The sequence below is a fragment of the Gymnoscopelus braueri genome, assembly GCF_963280865.1.
Source record: "Gymnoscopelus braueri genome assembly, chromosome: 14".
Lineage (NCBI taxonomy): Eukaryota > Metazoa > Chordata > Actinopteri > Myctophiformes > Myctophidae > Gymnoscopelus > Gymnoscopelus braueri.
In genome coordinates this window covers 32,346,892-32,364,974 of record NC_137619.1, presented here as the reverse complement: position 1 = coordinate 32,364,974, position 18,083 = coordinate 32,346,892, and the positions used below count along the sequence as shown (strand labels likewise).

At 43.0% G+C, this 18,083-nt stretch overlaps 1 protein-coding gene and 1 long non-coding RNA gene across 3 annotated transcripts; one reads left to right on the top strand and one right to left on the bottom strand.

The window, feature by feature from the left end:
* Positions 1–549: 549 nt before the first annotated feature.
* Positions 550–17,461, bottom strand: edrf1 (erythroid differentiation regulatory factor 1). Of its 2 annotated transcripts, XM_080450476.1 has the most exons (26): positions 16,986–17,461; positions 16,106–16,314; positions 15,413–15,479; positions 15,188–15,313; positions 14,611–14,735; positions 14,409–14,455; positions 14,269–14,378; positions 13,916–14,017; positions 13,581–13,702; positions 13,336–13,447; positions 12,778–12,925; positions 12,236–12,347; positions 11,571–11,682; positions 10,469–10,744; positions 9,976–10,047; positions 9,723–9,870; positions 9,167–9,358; positions 8,347–8,547; positions 6,745–6,963; positions 6,219–6,445; positions 5,701–5,859; positions 4,564–4,713; positions 3,513–3,666; positions 2,326–2,438; positions 1,620–1,786; positions 550–1,454 (listed from the first exon to the last, which is right to left on the bottom strand). In XM_080450476.1, exons 1-26 carry the CDS (start codon positions 17,097–17,099, stop codon positions 1,298–1,300), a joined length of 3,741 nt encoding a protein of 1,246 aa, XP_080306602.1. In that variant the 5' UTR covers positions 17,100–17,461; the 3' UTR covers positions 550–1,297. The 2 variants fall into 2 exon arrangements, with proteins under 2 accessions (XP_080306602.1, XP_080306601.1); XM_080450475.1 differs by having other exon boundaries at positions 14,269–14,455.
* Positions 3,642–4,573, top strand: LOC308101122. Its single transcript, XR_013934490.1, has 3 exons — positions 3,642–3,716; positions 3,850–3,981; positions 4,453–4,573. It is a non-coding gene; the product is annotated as an uncharacterized lncRNA (long non-coding RNA).
* Positions 17,462–18,083: the final 622 nt, after the last annotated feature.

Genomic DNA, 18,083 nt, shown 5'->3' with positions numbered 1-18,083 from the left:
AACTTTATCATAATGAGCTGAAGTGTTTAGTTATCGTCCACAACTTTCATGTGTCTGTGGCATAGGAGATGAGACTTGGGTATGTAATCCAATGATGTGGGGTTCAAGACTCCCGTTAGGCACATTTTCACTCTACATCAACATTCTAAATTCTAAAAGTATTTCGTTCTCGCTTGCATCTTCCTTGCCAGCATGGTTCAATAGATAAGGTAGGGGTTTACTGAAGGTTCTAGGTTCGAAGCTCAACAAACAACTAAGACTGCTTTACTTTTGAACCATTTGTTTTATTGTAGTCACCATATTGATTATGGAAAACGATAACAAAACTTCTTAACTAAATGGAAAATCAAATGCTTCAATAAAAATGAGATTACCAAACTAAAACAGCTGTCAACAAAAAACAACTTAAAGTTATGCGTGTGCCATTTGTCTCCAGTGTTATCAACAGCGCAAACACATTTAATCTCACAGCAGTACAATGCATCTTTTAATTTCCGTCTGTCAGGCAGAGTGCTTGTTGAAAGGCCCGTAGACAAAAAGAACACTGCATCAAGTTTTATAGTGTTTATTTTATGTCACAGCAAACATGCTGCCATAAATTCACATTCTACCATACAGCAATGCGGACAAACTAGCCGCTCAGGATATAATCTATATTCAACATTGCCTGGCTATTGCACATTGTCGCCAAAAGAATAATTAAAAATAAAACCGCATATACTGTATCATATTTGAGCTTATACAACCTCAGCACTTGACAGTCATCAGTCACTCTTTTTTTCTTCACAGCATTATTGGTGTTACTGAATATCAAAAACACCTAAATAGAATTGCAATCAAATGTCATCATCCAAGTAGATCCATGCTAGTTAGTTTGTCTCCTGTGAATTTAGCCCATACCAGTTTGGGTAGCAAGCAAGGCAAATACTTTCTTTAGGTTTTTTTTTTTTTTTTTTACAAAACAAACACAAAAAAGTACAACTTCAAAATAGTATTAGAAAACATTAATTGTATCGTAACATTTCAAAAAGGCACGGCCGGTCAAATTGCTTTGACATTGCTATTGGGTGTGTCGACTAGCCTGAGAGTTACAGTAGCTCCATGAAGAAGAACTACTTTCCAGATGAGGTGCGTAGATGTTGACAAACTACTCATTGTCTCAAAGAACTAGCAACCTCCACTTGGTTCTAAGACAATGCCTTGCCATTGCGTGGGATCCTCCGTCTGGGGATGGGGCTTGGTGGTGAAGGTCAGATTGGAACTCCTGAGTGTTCATTGTTGCTCTCGTCTCCATTCATCACGAGCACGGTGCCCCTGTCTCCTTAGGCGGTGTCAGCTGCTGCAGGAGCTCCAGGTAGTGCTCGATGCGCTTGAGGAGCGGTGCATTCTTCTCGGCGCGCAGCAGCTTGGAGTACACATTCTTATAGGTCTTCAGCAGCTCCTCATCCTTATTGCTGTCAAATGCGCGCACACACACACACACACACACACACACAGATCAGGGGTCACCCATGCTGAATGAGGCAAGAGTCACTTCAGCAAATAGAGCACTGTGAAAACTTGCAAGAGGCACAACCTTGTAAAGGTTGATACACCAAGACAGGCACATTGTTTCTCACCTTGGTTTGCGCTTCACAGCCGTCATCAGCTTGACCAGCTGCAGCAGCAAGAAGGAGAAACTCGGCTCAAATACTCCGATCAACTTCATCACTTCCTGGAGGTTCAGTCCTGTGGCGACAGCACCTTCAGCAGACTCTGTTTGCTCAGCCGGGTCTGACATCTTCAACTGCAGATGGGGAGAGAAGGAAAGGAGGTGATGAGTGAACAGTTGTGTATGCCCTTTTCACCCACAAATTGCAAAAACCACACCCCCATCGTTTTGGCTACGCTGTCCTCCCCCTACAATGGGTGGAAGCACCTGCTTGCAGCCAGTCTGTAACCATTATGCAACTAGCTAGCCAGCCTGGTAATGTTAGCTAGCTAAATGCGCATGTCATTGTCAAGTGTTACTGTGTGTGCAATTTCAAAACAGGTGATAACCTAATCCATCCATTACAGCTTGCCAACTCGGACAGTGTGTGAGCAATCGGCTGTTTGTCGCGGCCACTCGCTTGCCTGGCGAATTGCCCGGGTGCACCTCACGACCTTCAAGGCCTTGCTGTCAGCGCGCCTGCTTTGTTGTCAAGTGATGTTAAAAAAATCCCAGCGATGGGGGCAGGGTTTGTGAAATTTGCTGGAGCAAAATGTGACAGAGGCCTTTCATGTGAGAACAAAAAATGATTTATGTAATGTGCGTTGGATAGTCTCTCTAAGAACTAGGCCTACCTCAGGCTCCTCCAGCAGTTCGTTATGGATGAGCTGGAAGGCGTAGTGAGTCTCTGTCATGATCTCCAGGGCGCCCGTCAGGGTCTTCAGCTTTGCCCCACTGCTGCTCTGGCCTGTAGTAAGACACCACGTGTGTTAGATGCTTTTGAATGTATTTGCATGCCGTCAATTTAGCTCTTATGTCATACTTGGTTGGGATGACGTAAGAGAAAAATGGCCACCATGTGAATATGGTCAATTGGAGGATATAAACGCCTATGCTGCTGCACTCATGTAGGCAAGGCAGAATAGTTTTGTGTGAAGTAGGTCATACATCATACTCCTCCAACAGACTCACTGAACTCTGGGACCTGGGTCTTCAAAATTTCGTCTAGACACTGGTCTGAGTCAAGTCTGTGAAGTGGCTGAATTTATGTTCACAAACTTTTAGTTGATGAATTGCCATACAAATGACTGCGATTCATGATTTAATTGTGTTTTTGTATCTGAACACTGGGATATATAAATCAAAACATTTCTGTTTGTCTTTTAGGATTTGAAAAAAAAAAAAGGACAGGTTAGGATATGACAAATATACAAAGAAATGACAATTAAATGTATGAATAATTAAAATGAATGATCTACAAGAGCTGTATGAACATTTTAATTCATTGAGTGCCCAAATTATTAATATCTATTTCTGGCCATTACGATTTTTTTTTTTAAAAAAGTAAAAAAAAAGTGCTTAGGAAGCGAGATACAGCCTTTTTCAGTTATAAGTTAAACAAGGAGTGGATGCAGCTGCAGATCTTCAGATAATGATATCTTGGCTTCAAAAGCCAATTTTCTTTTTCTATTTTTTTCAAAAACACGTGAAACACGTTAATGGCACATTGCACCATAGCGCTAAAACACGTGAAACACGTTAATGGGACTCAATGAGTTAACATGGAAACTATCATGACAAATAATTGCGATTATCTCAAATAATTACGATTAGGCGATTGTAATAATAATAATAAATTATATTTTTAATGCACTTTACATTTTGTTAGTAGTGCTGTGTCAGTTGTGAAATGTTTTTGCTGGGTTGCACCAGCCCTCAATGCTAACTTATGTCCCATCACATTTGGCCTAAGTGTTTTTTTGTTGTTGTTTCTGTGTTCTTGTGGATGGCGATGTGACTGAGGTTTAGTATGGTAACTGACCAGCCATAGTGAACTCTGTGAAGGCTACCCTCTCCAGCAGGGTGCGAAGCAGTTCGCACGGTGCATCTTTCAGGCTGAGGAACAAGCGCACAGCCTTGCTGTAATGCAGCTCCGCCAAGCTACGATGTTGTTTCCTCAAGTGCTCATCCCCCACCTAGCACGAACAACATACACAAACAGAAGCACACATAACATCCGGAGAAGGTCAACTTCAAGCTCAACTTAAAATGGCCAGCTCTTTACAATTCTGCTTGTCCCCTTGAAAAATGTATATCTTCCCAGTTTTTATTTTTGTGCTGTGTATGTTTTATCATAAATATTATTTTGCATTTTCTAGCGACTCTTAACCCATTATTATACTGTATCTTTTGCCATTGCGTTTATTTTCCTTGTTAAACACTCAACCTGGCATTTTCAACAATAGCGGAAATAACATCACCACGCGTCACAACATGTCATGAGCTTAAAGGTTCTATGACATTCATTTTCACTTTTTTATTTTTAATGTTTTTTTTGGGGGTTTTATGACCTCAATTACACCCAAAAAATCTGAACTTTGAACATTCAGTGGATTTTCTGTGGTCTGGGGTTTTCTGAATAATTAGGCTGAAAAGTAATCTGAGCTTGGCCCTTCGGCAGTGAGGTCACAGCCGATTAATCCCACCCACTCTCCTCCTCGCCCCTCCCCTCCCCTATCCTTTCCTTTGGGGGGGGCGGAGTAGAGGCGATGATTGACAGGCAAAATCCCTCACCAGCGACACCCGCAGGCAAAGATTTATTTTTTCATTGTAGTTGAAAAGGCTTTAGAAATGTGAGAAAAAAACACCTGCCATGGATCAATGGAGTGGATTTTTTTGTTAAAACTTTCTATACACGTTTGAAGCACCATGACAAAGACTTTTAATGTGTGGTAAAACTGAACGTCATGAAACCTTTAAAGATCTTCGTGTTTTGCCAGGTATTTGGGGGCTCACTTGCAATACCCTCGTGGCCCAACAGTGGTCCCCCGGCCCACAGGTTGAGAATCACTGATCTTTATAATTTTTTTCACCTGGTTGCGGAAGCAGCTGTGGTACATGGAGGCCAGGCGGTGGTGAATGGTGGCGGCTCTGTACTGGTAGAGCGGCTGGCGAGCAGACTCCGTCTGCAGGTCACAGAACTTCAGTGACTTCATCATGGCCTCCGTCACTTCCCGCTCAATCTGACAACACACACACAGTGATTGTAATGTGTTATTACAGGGCAAGCTGTAATAATTTATTTACTGACACAACATAACTCTCAATAAAAGCACAGGATAGTTGCATATTGAATTGCTCCCAATTTGGATGCAGGATTTGTTATCCGTGTCCTGCAGAAACGTGCTGATATTTTGTTAAAGTTCAGAGTCAAGTTTACTCTCATGTATAGAAAATGACCTCAAAATGCAACCATATAAACCCTATAGATTAAGATGACCAGGGTTCCCTGGGCTTCTGTACTTGGTCCTCTACTATTTCCCCTCTACTCCAAAATTATTCGCTTAAAATAGCACACCTACACGCTCACACCGAGCTGTGAAGCATTGTGAGCTTGTAGATCCGCTATTTTCACCAACGTTCGCTTATTATGACATGCCCAGATAGAATATGGACACTAGGGTTCATGTGGTTATAATGTAAGCACATTTTGAAATGGTCAAATATTGAATTCTAATCAGTTGGAAAGTCGATGTATTAAATTCTAGTATCATTTGAAAAAATAGAAACATAATTCAAAGAAAACATAACAGAAAGACCTTACCGAGTAGGCAAGTTTTACATTGGACACCAAACCAGATAAAAAAAACGGATAACCAGACACATTTTTGTTTGTCCAACAACAGACCTCCGATTAGGTTTAAACACATTGTTGTTGTTTTTTTGTACCTGATTGTTTGTGATATTTGTTTTACCACAACATTTGTTATGTGCCACTATTGATCCTAGGTCATCTATCAGGAGACCACAAGGGGGGATAAATGCATTTTCCCATAGAAAGGTGGTATGTTTTGTATTTGTTGATGACATGTATTATTGTTATTTTTATGCTATGCTGATGAATTCAATACATAGGACCACAATGGAAACAAGTCCCCATAGCAAGGAAGCGCTCCCTTTGTTGATTCAACAACAGAACAGAGCTTCTCGCAGGACTGGTGAACAGTTACCTGCTCCTGGGCCTTGCGGGATAGTGGGGCGTAGTCCTGCAGCAGAGTGGCCAGGGTGAAGTAGGTGGTAGACAGCTCCCAGTTCACACTGTCCCACACAGCCGGCTGGCTCCCCCTGCTGGCCAATGACTTCATAGCCCGTAGGTAATAGTCGATGGCCTGGGGGGGAAAAAATCAAGAAAATAGATTTTTGGATTAAAAAAGAGAGAGAGGAGATGGAGGGAAATACAATATACAAGGAACGAAGTAAGTCGAAGGACAAAAGTGTGCAGGAAAGTCTGATAATGGTGTGCTTCACTGTTTTGACAGTACTCATCTACTGCACTTTTTTTTTTACATTACAAATGTATTAACCCATTTAAACCGGGAACACATCTGTGTAACCACTTTATTCATATTTCATACTTTGCAGATCTACAAGCTCGTAGTGCGGTACTCAGTGCCGCGCTATGAGCTTGTACTGTATATCTGCTATTTTGAATAGCCAAAGAAATCTAAAAATGACACAGGCATGGTACCTTATTGTAGTAAAGAGCCTCTTCAGGGGAGAACTCCCCTCTGCTCTGGTCAGCAGTGACAGCACAGTGGGCCTGGGCACAGATCCTCATCAGCCTGCCTGTGTTACACAGCAGCAGAGCCATGTTGGTGTTGTCCTGGATCGCCTCAAAGTCCTTCATGCCCTTCTCAAAGCAGGCAAAGCTCTTCTTCCACAGCTCCTGCTCTGCCACAGACACTGCCGTTTTCACTGGAGGAGGGGAGCAGCATATAGGTGAGAGGGGTAAACTAATGGGTGGTTCGCAGCTCCAGTCCTGGCTGGGGACCACGAGAACTTCTGGATTTCAGACTTGTTAATCTGGTACTAATTTAGACCCGAGACACCACTAAATGCAATCTGTTCGTGGTCTCTTGGACCCGAGTTGAACACAACTGAGCTCAAGTATCGATGACAGGTTGAGAAATGATATATTTGTGCTGGATGCAATAAACGATCGTTAACCATCACAATTATTCATATTAGAATCATGGTATGTCTCTCTACAGTACCTTCCTTCTCGGTCTGCATGGCTGCTGCCTGGTTCATGTAGTATACCCCAATCTCGTTACGTATGTTGCCCAGCCTCCTCAGCACCTGAGCCAGCTGTTCCGGTCCGTGGTCCTTCACAACCCCGGAGGTGAGCAGGTCACTGGCTGCTTCGTAGCACTTGCTGCTGACAAATAGCTGGTACTCTGGGTCTGTGGCCAAGTCTGCGGCCATGTTGAAGGCTGATGGGTAGAAGGCGAAACTTGAGTTAAGGCTGCGATAGTTAATTAAACTAATCAATCGCTTATAGAAAATAAGATAATCGATTTTGGGGGAAATAATTTCAATTTGCCCCTTTTATGCCCCAAAACGTTTCATGGATACATAAAATAGCAGCTCTACAAGCCCACGTGTCGCGATGCGACGTGTTGTGAGCTTGTAGATTGGCTATTTTCTCAGTTTTTGCATGATACTGTTGTACGACAAACTATAAATAGGTCTTAAATTGTTAATGAGAAATCTATTTAGTCAATTACAAAAAGATCTATTGGAATTTGTTTGTCGATTAAAAAAAGTATTTAAGAAGTATTTAAAAAAGCATCTCGAGTAATCTATAAGAAAATCAATGGTTGCAGCCCTAGCCTGAGTCATACTTAGTTGCGTGTGGGTGTCGCACACCTAAAATAGCTGATCTACAAGCTCACAACACATTGTGCTGCCAAGACGCATTGAGAGCACCGGACATGAGATCCAGGAGAGGTTCGTGCTCAAACAACCGGAGAAGAGGTGCTGCCTAAAATAAAAGTACATTTTTGTAGGAACGCAGGACTACACTCTCCCAGTAGGAAAATAAAAGTGTGTTTATTAAATCAAAAAGTTAAACGGTGAGACAGGTTGGGACAGACGTTTTAACCGGTGCCTCTTACGACGCAAATGGATGAATTAAATGAAAAATCCCACACTTTTCACTGGGTCAAGACAACAGGAAAAACTGACATTATCAGGACGTATTCAAGCAAGAGCAATTTTCCATTTAAAATGAGATAAATAAAAACTAATAACAATTCTATCGAATATTTGTCTTCAAAGATATCACATGAAAGACAGAAAACTATGTTGGATTTCAGGCCTATGTGCGTACCGTATCGTGCAGTGGTTCTCAAAATGGGCTTACAGGTCTGTAACTCTAAGCGTGTAAAAATGGGGTCCGGGGGGGACCCCAGCCAGGGGTCCTTGGGGGGGATTCCAGGGGGTCCCCAGCAAAATAGTTAATGCAGCATCACAACCATTTGAACCACTTTATCCATTTTATATGTTGGTTATTCAAAAATAGCAGATCTACAAGCTCGCACAGCCGCTATTAAGGCGGTTACACACCGGCGAATATGCGAATATACGCAAAATTCTGACTCGTTCAGAATAATTAAAAGACGCTTTTTCGCTTTGCTTTTTCGCTCCATGTAAGCTTGCATTGACTTTATAAGGTTTTTAAAAAAAACATTATTCGCATGAAAAGAATCGCCCCGGTGTGTAAGGACCTTTATTCATTTTTCATTCATAAATCTTCTATTCGGGGAGTCCCTGGCACAAAAGACTTTCAGATGTATGTGTGTAGCGTGACTGACCCTGGCAGCTGCACTCCCGGTGCAGGCTGTGCAGGACCTCCTGGTCCTCTTTAGTCTGGTAGCTGTACTCCTCCAGGTAGGCTGCCCTGTTGCTGGCGTTCTGGGCCAACATCAGCTGGATGTCCCCACAAAGTGACAGGCACTGGCTGTGGAACAGCAGCACCGGCGGCTGCAGGGTGTTGCTCACTGAGCAGTAGGCATCTGGAGGACCCATCAAAGAGAGAAGATCGTAAGAACAGCTCAACCCCCCCCCCTCCCCAATTTTGCCACATATAAGCATTATATGAAACCTGAGGAGGAAAGTTTTAAGCTAGAACGTTGGGGTTTATTCCAAGTCTGTGCTACCCAAGTATGTTATTTCGCCTTTTGCTTCAATGTAAGGGTGTAAAAGTTAAACTAATTGATTTAATTGATCATAAATAATGCACTTTAACTAATTTGAGGGAAAATAGGATTTTTCTTTTCCCCCCTTGTCATTATATGTGACACTTTTTTGTCCTTCCAAAACTGCTAAAATAGCAGATTTACAAGCTCAGAACTGGTTGTGATCTGCATCGCATTGTGAGCTTGTAGATGGATACGATGAAGAATAAAACTGGGCTGGACTTAAGTGGTTAATCAGACTAATCAAAAAAGGAATGCATAGAATAATCGCTAAGAAAATCATCGATAGTTGTGCTATCATCATCAGTTAAACTACAGTTCCTGGCTGCAACAGGTCCGGTAACTGCCCGTCCTCATACCCTCAGTGACACTGACATGCATGAGTAGACCTCCCCCATAAACCTTCACAGGTAACAGAGCTAAAGTTGACACCGACCGTGGCACTGCAGGGCCAGTTTGATGTAGCGCAGGGCGCGTCCATATTTGTGCAGGTTGGTGGCTGCGTCAGACAGGACGTAGTATGCCTTCGAGGCCTTCAGGAAGAGCTGGAGCTTCATGTGGTGCTGCCAGGAGCCGGGGAACATCCCAGAGCGGCTCGGGTGCTTCTGGTCCTCCTGGAAAGGCCCCACTGCAGGGTCCCACCGGGGTTGAGAGAGGAGAGATCAGAGTTGAGGAGGGGGCCGGTGAAGCAAGCAACTCTTCAGATGTAAATAGGTCAATATGGAGTTAAATATAAAACTGGTACATTGTAACCAACCAACAGTGCTTGTGTGTATTGATGGAAGCCCTGGCAGCAATATTTTATACACAAATGTATGTATCTGGGATACCAAACGCATGAGAATTCATCAACTCAAATGCCAGATTATACAACTGTGTACCACACGCCACTCATCCATTAACTGTTTCACCGTGCACTGCATAGAAAACATGATGTTTTGCAACCCCAGGCCGGTGATGTTCCCCGACACATTTGTTCTGGAGGTGCTGACCTCTGTCCAGGAGGAGAGCAATGCCCTTCTCCACAGCGCAGGCTCCGCTTGCGCTCCTCTCTTCGTACTTGAGAGGTATGGGGGTGTTCGGATCCGCGGCTGGAAGATCACTCTCCTTTTTAATGCTGCCGTCCACCGCTTTCAATCCCTGTCCATTGTGTGACAGCAATTCATTAGCATCTTATTAGAAGCAGTAACGTGTTAGCATGACTATACATAGTTGACCTGTCATTGATACCATGCAGAGACCAACCTTTAGAACACAGCCCAGCACGTGTCTGCATCTCTCTTCCTTGTCGTGGGACACAGGGAATGCACAGTTGGGCTAGAGGGAGTCAAAAAATTACATCGTTTTATTTTTTTATTATAACAGAACAAAGTGCTTTTTTTTAAATATATATTTTTGTGGGCTTTTTATGCCTTTATTGATAGGACAGTAGGCTGACAGGAAATGGGGAGAGAGATGGGGGGGAGACACACAGCAAAGGTCCCCGGGATCGGGAGTTGAACCCCACGACACGCTGTCAAGCTGGATTACCAGCGTACGTGGTATGCGCCTGGACCGCTAGGCCAGCGGGCGCCCCAGAACAAAGTGCTTCTAATCGTACTTCATTTGTATAGCACCTTTCAAAAACAGGGGCAATTGGTGCCTCACAAAAACTAATACAAAACATCATCCAAATTGTTTCACATGTAGAGGCCAGAACAAGCAGCCGTGCAACAGAAGTGTCACATTAGTTACTTACTCTGATCTGGTGAGTGGATGTGTATTTCTCGGGAACGGACAGCTCTTCGACGGAGCGGATCACAGCCACGGCTTTGCTGTCGTCTGGAGGGTCGGAGCACGAGCTGCAGGAGCCGTTCTCGTCACTGTCGTCTGGCAGGTCCTCTTCCTCTTCCCCCTCCTCGTCACTGTAGCTGTCCTCAGAACCGCCGGCCCGGAGCGACTCGTCTCCATCCTCCTCCGGTGGCTCGTCAAGCTGGAAGAGCTCCGACAGCATGTAATGGGCCGACGCAATGATCTGAGCAACAGAGCGGGACCGGTTACGAGTTGAGTTCCAACAAGAATCCCCCAAAAAGATGTAGGACAAATTGAAATGTAATCACCAATAAATGAAGAAACACCCAAGTCTAAATAAGCAATGAAGCATCTCTGTTTGTTCACTGAAATCAGAGGCTGTCTATTAGAGATGCGCGCATCGCGGTTTTAGCCGCGGTTGCCGCAGTTAACCGCAGTTTGGATGGATTCGGGTCAATCAAATATAATTATTAATTAATATTGGATAAACCGCGGGTGAAATATTGCGGTAAATAAATTAATGACATCTAATATATCTATCCATAAAATAGCTAAATCTCTGCGTGCTTGTGTCTGTGTGAGTGTGTAGAGCAGCCTCTGTGCGATGTGATCACAAAATGCATTGATTTAGCCTATGGAATGTCGGTGCGTCTTTTTTTTTTTTAACCGGTGATGCGCATGCTGCGCTGGCAGCAGAGCAGTGCGCTCTGTATGTTGGATGCCGCATGTATGTTGGATGCCTGTATGTTGGATGCCGCACAGAGTCTCTGTATGTTCAGCGCAGCACCGGTTTAAAAAAAAGAAAAAAAGACGCATCGACATTCCATAGGCTAAATCAATGCATTTTGTGACAATACTAAAACTAACGGGGAATACCAGAAAATAATAATATTTTGACATACGGGAAAAACGGTTGGTGCGGATATTTAAATTGGATAATATAATTATTGCGGTTGGATAACGGGCGGATCATTAATTTGTACATGCGGATTCGGGTGACGTGAGATGCCATCCGCGCATCTCTACTGTCTATCAGTGTGTTGTTTTACCTGGGGATGCCTCTCCTGATCCAACAGCTTGACACAGTTTAGGAGCAGAGTTCTGATTGTCCCGTAGTGCTTCCTGTTCTGTCTGGCTTTCAACATCAAATTGTTGGCCACTCTATACACACAGAGTACAAACAGGAAGTATAACAAGGAACACTCAATGGTAAATACAACTGGGGCAATGGCAACATTCTCTGTTCATAAGATTTAAATAACCATCAATGACTTGCCAGATATTATAGTAACTTGTAAACCCGCCAGCAGCCGCAGTAGCAAGTGGATGTGATATTTCATGAGTCTACATAACCTCTTAGCAGCCAAAGCAGCTTATAGACTGCAAACAACGGAAATAACCGACTGGAACTGTTATCCTTGTAGAATTAGCTGACTTGCCAACCACAGGCAAAATGTGAAAGCTCTAACTTGCATCCACCCTGTGCGAACTAGCATCCACTTCTCACAATCAGTGGCGTTTCAACAAAGTAAATGTGTCACCCGTGTCATAGCTCCTTCTAAGATAAACTAAATATACATGCATATACTGTAACTTATGAGCAGATTTCCATTCAAGTTCACAAACTCTGTATTGTTTTCCTCTAATCTTTGCAGGTTTCCTTATTGTAGAAACCCTCGAGTGAAAATGCATTGTTAAGCTGGAAAAGACATACTTGTACAGAAGCACGGCCACAGGGAGGGTGAATGGGTTCTGACACTTCTCCTCTTCAGCCTCCTCACACAGTGTGGTGAGGTCATAGAGCTTCACTATGTCACTGCCGCTAGCTGGAAACACCACAACCAATAAGGACACATTCAGTGAGAGATAGGAACATTTTGATCAATTGAATGCAGTGTAAAACCCCAGGTTTTACATTTAGGGCAGGCGAACTCCCCCCCCCCTTTATTACCCCCAAAAAAGACATTTCAACTCAATCGAAAATCGGCGATCGAAAACTGGCGAAAGTGTCAGTTTTCAAGATGTTTTGGCCATTATCTCTGGAGCAAACCAATTTGCTCAGTTCAAAGCTTGTTAGATGCGTGACTTTGAGGACATTAAGCATGCTATGACACCTTTTGGGGTTATTTGGTTTTTTTAGGGGAGGCGAGATCTTAGTTGGGCAGGCGACCGCCTGCCCTGCCTCTACAGTGGGTACGCCACTGATTGAATGTTTTCCTTTTCCCTAAAGTCAATAACTGACGACTTGTCTCCCACCTTTGAAGAGCCAGTAGGTGTGTCCTTCTTTGGTGCAGTTGGACTTGAGGAAGGAGAGGATGTTCTGTGCTATGTCCTTCACCACTCTGGTGGAGAAAGTGGAGTGCTCCAGATCAGGTATGTCCTCCGTCTTTATCATCTCATATTTCTACAAGAAAGGGGTCAAATACTGTCTTATCATCGCATATTTCTGCAGTTAAAAATAAAACACATTTTGTAAACAACAGAACCTAGGTGTGTATAGTTGAGCTGCTTCAGCACACTCTGGTGGACACATTTGCTGACAGTGACATACAGACAGATGAGAAGTTGGGCTGAACAATGATCGAAAAATAATCTTAATCATGATTACAAATCATTCCATTTCCAAATCAGATTTCGTTTTTACCAAATCATTGACCCATTGTGAGAAGACAGGCTCATTACAATAGTTTTGCGTCTCAACTAAAAACAAAAAATTATGTGAGAAAATGATGACACAGTCATTAATATGAAAACAATATATCATCCATGACATGATAATAACTAAGGTGGTGTGCAGCCATCATAGGTGATCACCTGAACGATGCCATTGACATGAAAGCACATGACGAGCTCTGGCACGTTGCACATCAGATTGTCCAGCCAATAGTCAATACCCGTCAGAATGTTGATTGGTTTATTGTGATCCCTGGGAGGCATAAAGAGAGAAACAGAAAAAAAAGGAACCATCAGGTTATATTAGAAACGTTGCTGTGGAACAGCAGTAACATTGTAATGCTGCATGCTGTTGACAGAGGCCACTGATGCTTTGGTGTTCTAACCTGAGTCGCAGACTGACGGCTGGGTAGCGTCGTCCTCCAAAGATAGGCATGTTAGATCCGACTAACATATGGATGTCCTCAAATGTCCACATGATGCTCCTAACAAAGTCGTTCCTCAGACCCTATCGCAGAAGTTTGGTCAATCACTGTTAGATACAGTTGGAGATATGTATGAAAAAAGCCTGCGTCAACTAAGTCTGTCAATTTCTTCCGAAAATATATTAGTCCAATGTATTAAAACATACATATTGTTACGACAAACAAGTATGGCATCCACCTGCCTGTGAGGTGTCATGTCTTGTCTTGAGAGAACTGCGCTACAAGGCTATAATTACCTGACTGTTTTCTCCCTCATTAAAGAGTGTAGGGAGATTTTGTTCTTTGGGGACGGACGCTACTTGGCCCGATGGGAACTCGCTGTCCACAAAATCGCTTTCCTGCAGACGTGGAAACAGACATGTGGTAAGCCAGAGTCACACTCAACAAAGAAAACATGCCACGGAGAAACCATCCAACAACATCTCGGCTCATCTCTCAATTGATTGGAATGGGAGGCTATGAATGCGGTGCTGGCTAGCAAAGGGCAGGGGTTTGTTGGGATAATAATCATCAACTGTTTTCCTTCCAGAGCCTAGTTAGCTGCACCACTAATGATTTCCAATAACGGTGAGCTACAGTAGCTAGCTACCTCTTTGGGAGCTTCAGATTCCTCTAAATCAGAGGCCGAGCTGGTGAATGTAGCTGGCCATGAAGGACTGAACTCCTCTGCTCCACTCTCATCGTCCCCTTCATTCGGATCTTCTGTTACGGGCTCTGCAGCCCCATCACCATTCGGATCTTCTGTTACGGGCTCTGCAGCCCCATCACCATTTATACTGGAGGGGACATAACGATGGAGCGACGGTATTATTAGAGTTGGGACAAGGAAAATGCAGTCTCTCACAAATAAAGTTGTACGTCTAACTCCCAGATAGGACGGCTAAATACTACACACCATTTGCTCACTGTGAGGCTAATTCAATTAACTTACCTGTAGTAGAGGAACTTTGATAGGATCGCTTTTTGATACCAGTGTTCTTTACTCTTCTTTTTCCTCTGCCACTTTTGGTCTATCAGTCGCTGGTAGAACTCTTTCAGCCAGGTCCAATCACCTGTCTGCAACAACAATCAGACAGGAGAGGGTGAAGGATAGAGTCTTATATATATACTATGTATAGTGAAGATAAGGGTTAAAGCATGCTTCAGGCTTTTAACTCAGTTACTTAAGCATCCGGTCACGTTAAAAGGTCAATGTTTCAGACATTAATTGAGGTCAGAATTTGATCTCAACTGAAACATTGACCTTTTATCATAACCTGATGGTTGATGTTAAGACGATGTTCTGATTTAATGAGAAAGTTGTCCGTCTCATCACTTTACACCAGCACCAATAAATTGAATTGAATGAAGTGAGCGAATGAAGTGAGCAAAATGTCACTCTACCACCGCACCTCTATACAATACAAAGTGCATCTTAGTACACAAAATGTCCAAATCAACTCTTGAATCTTGGCAAAACTTCATAGGGCAGCAAGCAAGGTTTTGAGTCTTGATAAGCCCAGTTGTACCTGAGAGGACCTCATGAAGAGCTCCTGAATGTCTAACTCATCCAAAAGCAAGGTCCTCCCCACGCGGTGGACAGCCATGCTGACGTGAGACTTGCTGTAGGGAATCTTCAAAAGCTTCTTGATGTTCTGATGGTGTAAAGAAAACAAGCATCATTTCAGTTCTGTGTGCGTGATCATTTTCATCAAGTGATGAGTGGGCATTTGCTATTCAACAGCTCTACAGACCTCGGAGTCTGACACCACATCCACGTCATTCCCGATGGAGTCGATGAAGTCATACGCCATCCCGAAACTACAAGAAGCGGAGATAAGATACCAATACATGGTGGGTCAATCTTGATGGGGGCATTTAGTAGTAACCCCCCTGTTAAGTCCTCATACAGTTTGACATCTTAGGCTTAAGACAAACTCAAAAGAATCACAACTCGAGAGACGTCCTGCATACAGTACATCATTTGTTAAGTCAGTGAGGAGATCAATTTTGTCCAGAATAATATGTATTTCATCACAAATGATCAGAGACAAATTTATTTCACTTTCAATTCACAATATCAGAATTCTAGTGGGTCAGTAGTTGACATATATTACCCTTGGCTAATATTTTGGTGGCATACATTGCTTGTAAAATGTTTAACTGTTACTTGAATCAAATGCTTGAGGTAGCCTTCCACAAACACTGCAGGAATGTTGGCCCATTCCTCCTGGCAGGACTCATGCAACCGATTCAGGTTTGTGGGTCTCGGACTCGTTGTGAAAACGGATTCAATGGTTTACATAGTTAGGTAATGGATTGACAAATCTGTACACCACCTCTTTCAATCGAAAGGAAGTTTTAATGGACCAAAGCTCACTCAGATAACCCATCATCAAGCCATAACAAAGATTGTTAGGTTGATGTAAACATTGCTACCGTTATACCTGGAGAAAGGTTTGCTCTTGCTGCTGGACCCTAGCACAGTGGTGCCTGCACTCCCAAGCTGAGGGTTCTCTCTCAGCCAGTTGGCAGGGGGCAGCTTCAGGTCAGTCTTCTCCTGCAGCATCGCATAGCTGGTAGGAGGCGGAGCGGCTGAGTATTTGACCACAGCACGGCTCTTGACTTCATTGTTGCCAGAACATACATCCAAGTCCTGTAGGAGAGATGAGAGTTGGGCAGCCATCTTCACACAATCAAGGCTAATGTCTACTTGACTATTATGATTTACTATATGGCACAAGAACTTAACAGATCAACCACAACCACTAAAGCCCCATTTCAAAAATAGTGGATCTTACAAGCTCACAACGAGTTGCAATCTTGTAAATCTGCTATCTTCACTAGTGATTTTTGTCTCAGGCGTGAGACGTATGAAGGGAGAGTCTCCTTTCCCCGGTGTTTCGCCCAGGCGGACAGGCTTTTGGCAGGTTAGGCATCATAGTGTTTGTGAGGTTATGGTTAGGTTTAGGCATAGTTTTAGTGAAGTTAAATGTCAGGGTTTAGACACAATCAAGGCGTATACTATATTTTTCACTCTTCATACCAGTAACCTGTAAGCTGATTGTATGACGTTCTGTATAGTTGTGTGTGTATATCTGTCTGTCTCTTATATGTCATCATGATTTGTGTGCATGGGGATCTCATCTTAAACAAGCTCAGTGCTTAATGAGTCTTCCAGTTTAGTAGACCTTGTATTGTGAATTTGTACTTCCATGTACTGTTGTTCTCATGTCTTACTAAATAAAGTACATCAATCAATCAAACACCAAGGAAAGAGGGAGTCCCACATAGCTTTGCCTTTGTCTTGTATTTCAGTCAACTCACGTGTTTGCTGCTCTCTCCTCCAGCAGAGCTACAGCTGGGGACATTCACGTCGTCTTTGACATTTGCATTATCCGAGAGGATCCCGTCTTCTCGGCTCCCAGGGGACGTGCTCATTCTTCTTGACACACGGGACCGTGGATCGTTCCGTCCAGCCAATGTTAGGTTAATCTAACAACAACACAAGCTATCCATCTACTCCATGGTTTAGTTAACTAACATCCAAAAGAGCCTTTTAAAGTCAACTTAGCCAACCCGTCGCCAGTTTGCTAGCTAGTGGAAAGGAAACACATCATAGCTTTGGCAGCTCTTAAAGATGTAGTTTCACACATTAGATTCAAATCTTATGAAAGGGTTAAAGCACGTGTACACATCATGTCCATAATAGAGATGTTTATCTACGACTAAACTTCAATGAACACGTTAGTTTTTCATCACCTCATCACTGACATCCATCCAGTCCCTAAACACATTCACAACACACGTTATGGTGAGAAGCAGCGTTGCCAGGTTGTGCGAGAAATAAGCAACCAGTCTGAACCCAACAGACCATTCTAGAAAAGCCTGCACTGTTCTCTTATGATTACACCTGTTCTCTTCTGATTACAGACAGTACTGTAGCACTTCAATTGAAATTAGTAGATCTACAAGCTCACAGCGCGTCACATCGCAACGCGTTGTCAGCTTATAGATCTACTATTTTCAAAAACTCTTGAAATAAAATGCGGAATATTTGGAACATTTTTGAAACATTCTAACAACACAAATGTGGCACAAAACATGTTCATGTTTATATGAAAATATTTGAGAACCACTGGTTTAAATAATAATAAAACAAAATTGCAGCAAGCCTAAATAAGCAACTACACTTTAGAAACAACCCCTAAAAACCGGCACCCACAACTACCAATACCAATATTTACAACAAGCAATTAACTTAACAGAAAAATAAGCCCAAAGTCGCTTATAATAAGCGGACATGGCAACACCATGAAGAACAGCGACAACCAAAAAAACAAAACAGCACTATAACAACTTCCGGGTTCACGGGTTCATAGAGTTAAATACGCATAATATGCGTATTATACAGTATTTGCTGAC

Excerpts from the sequence above, each read along its gene's own strand:
- edrf1 (XM_080450475.1), bottom strand. The coding sequence starts at position 17,099 with ATGAGCACGTCCCCTGGGAGCCGAGAAGACGGGATCCTCTCGGATAAT. Across the intron at positions 14,736-15,187 it reads TCTTCATGAGGTCCTCTCAG|ACAGGTGATTGGACCTGGCT; the intron begins GTACAACTGGGC and ends TTGTTGTTGCAG. Across the intron at positions 9,359-9,722 it reads TGCTCTCCTCCTGGACAGAG|TGGGGCCTTTCCAGGAGGAC; the intron begins GTCAGCACCTCC and ends GGGACCCTGCAG.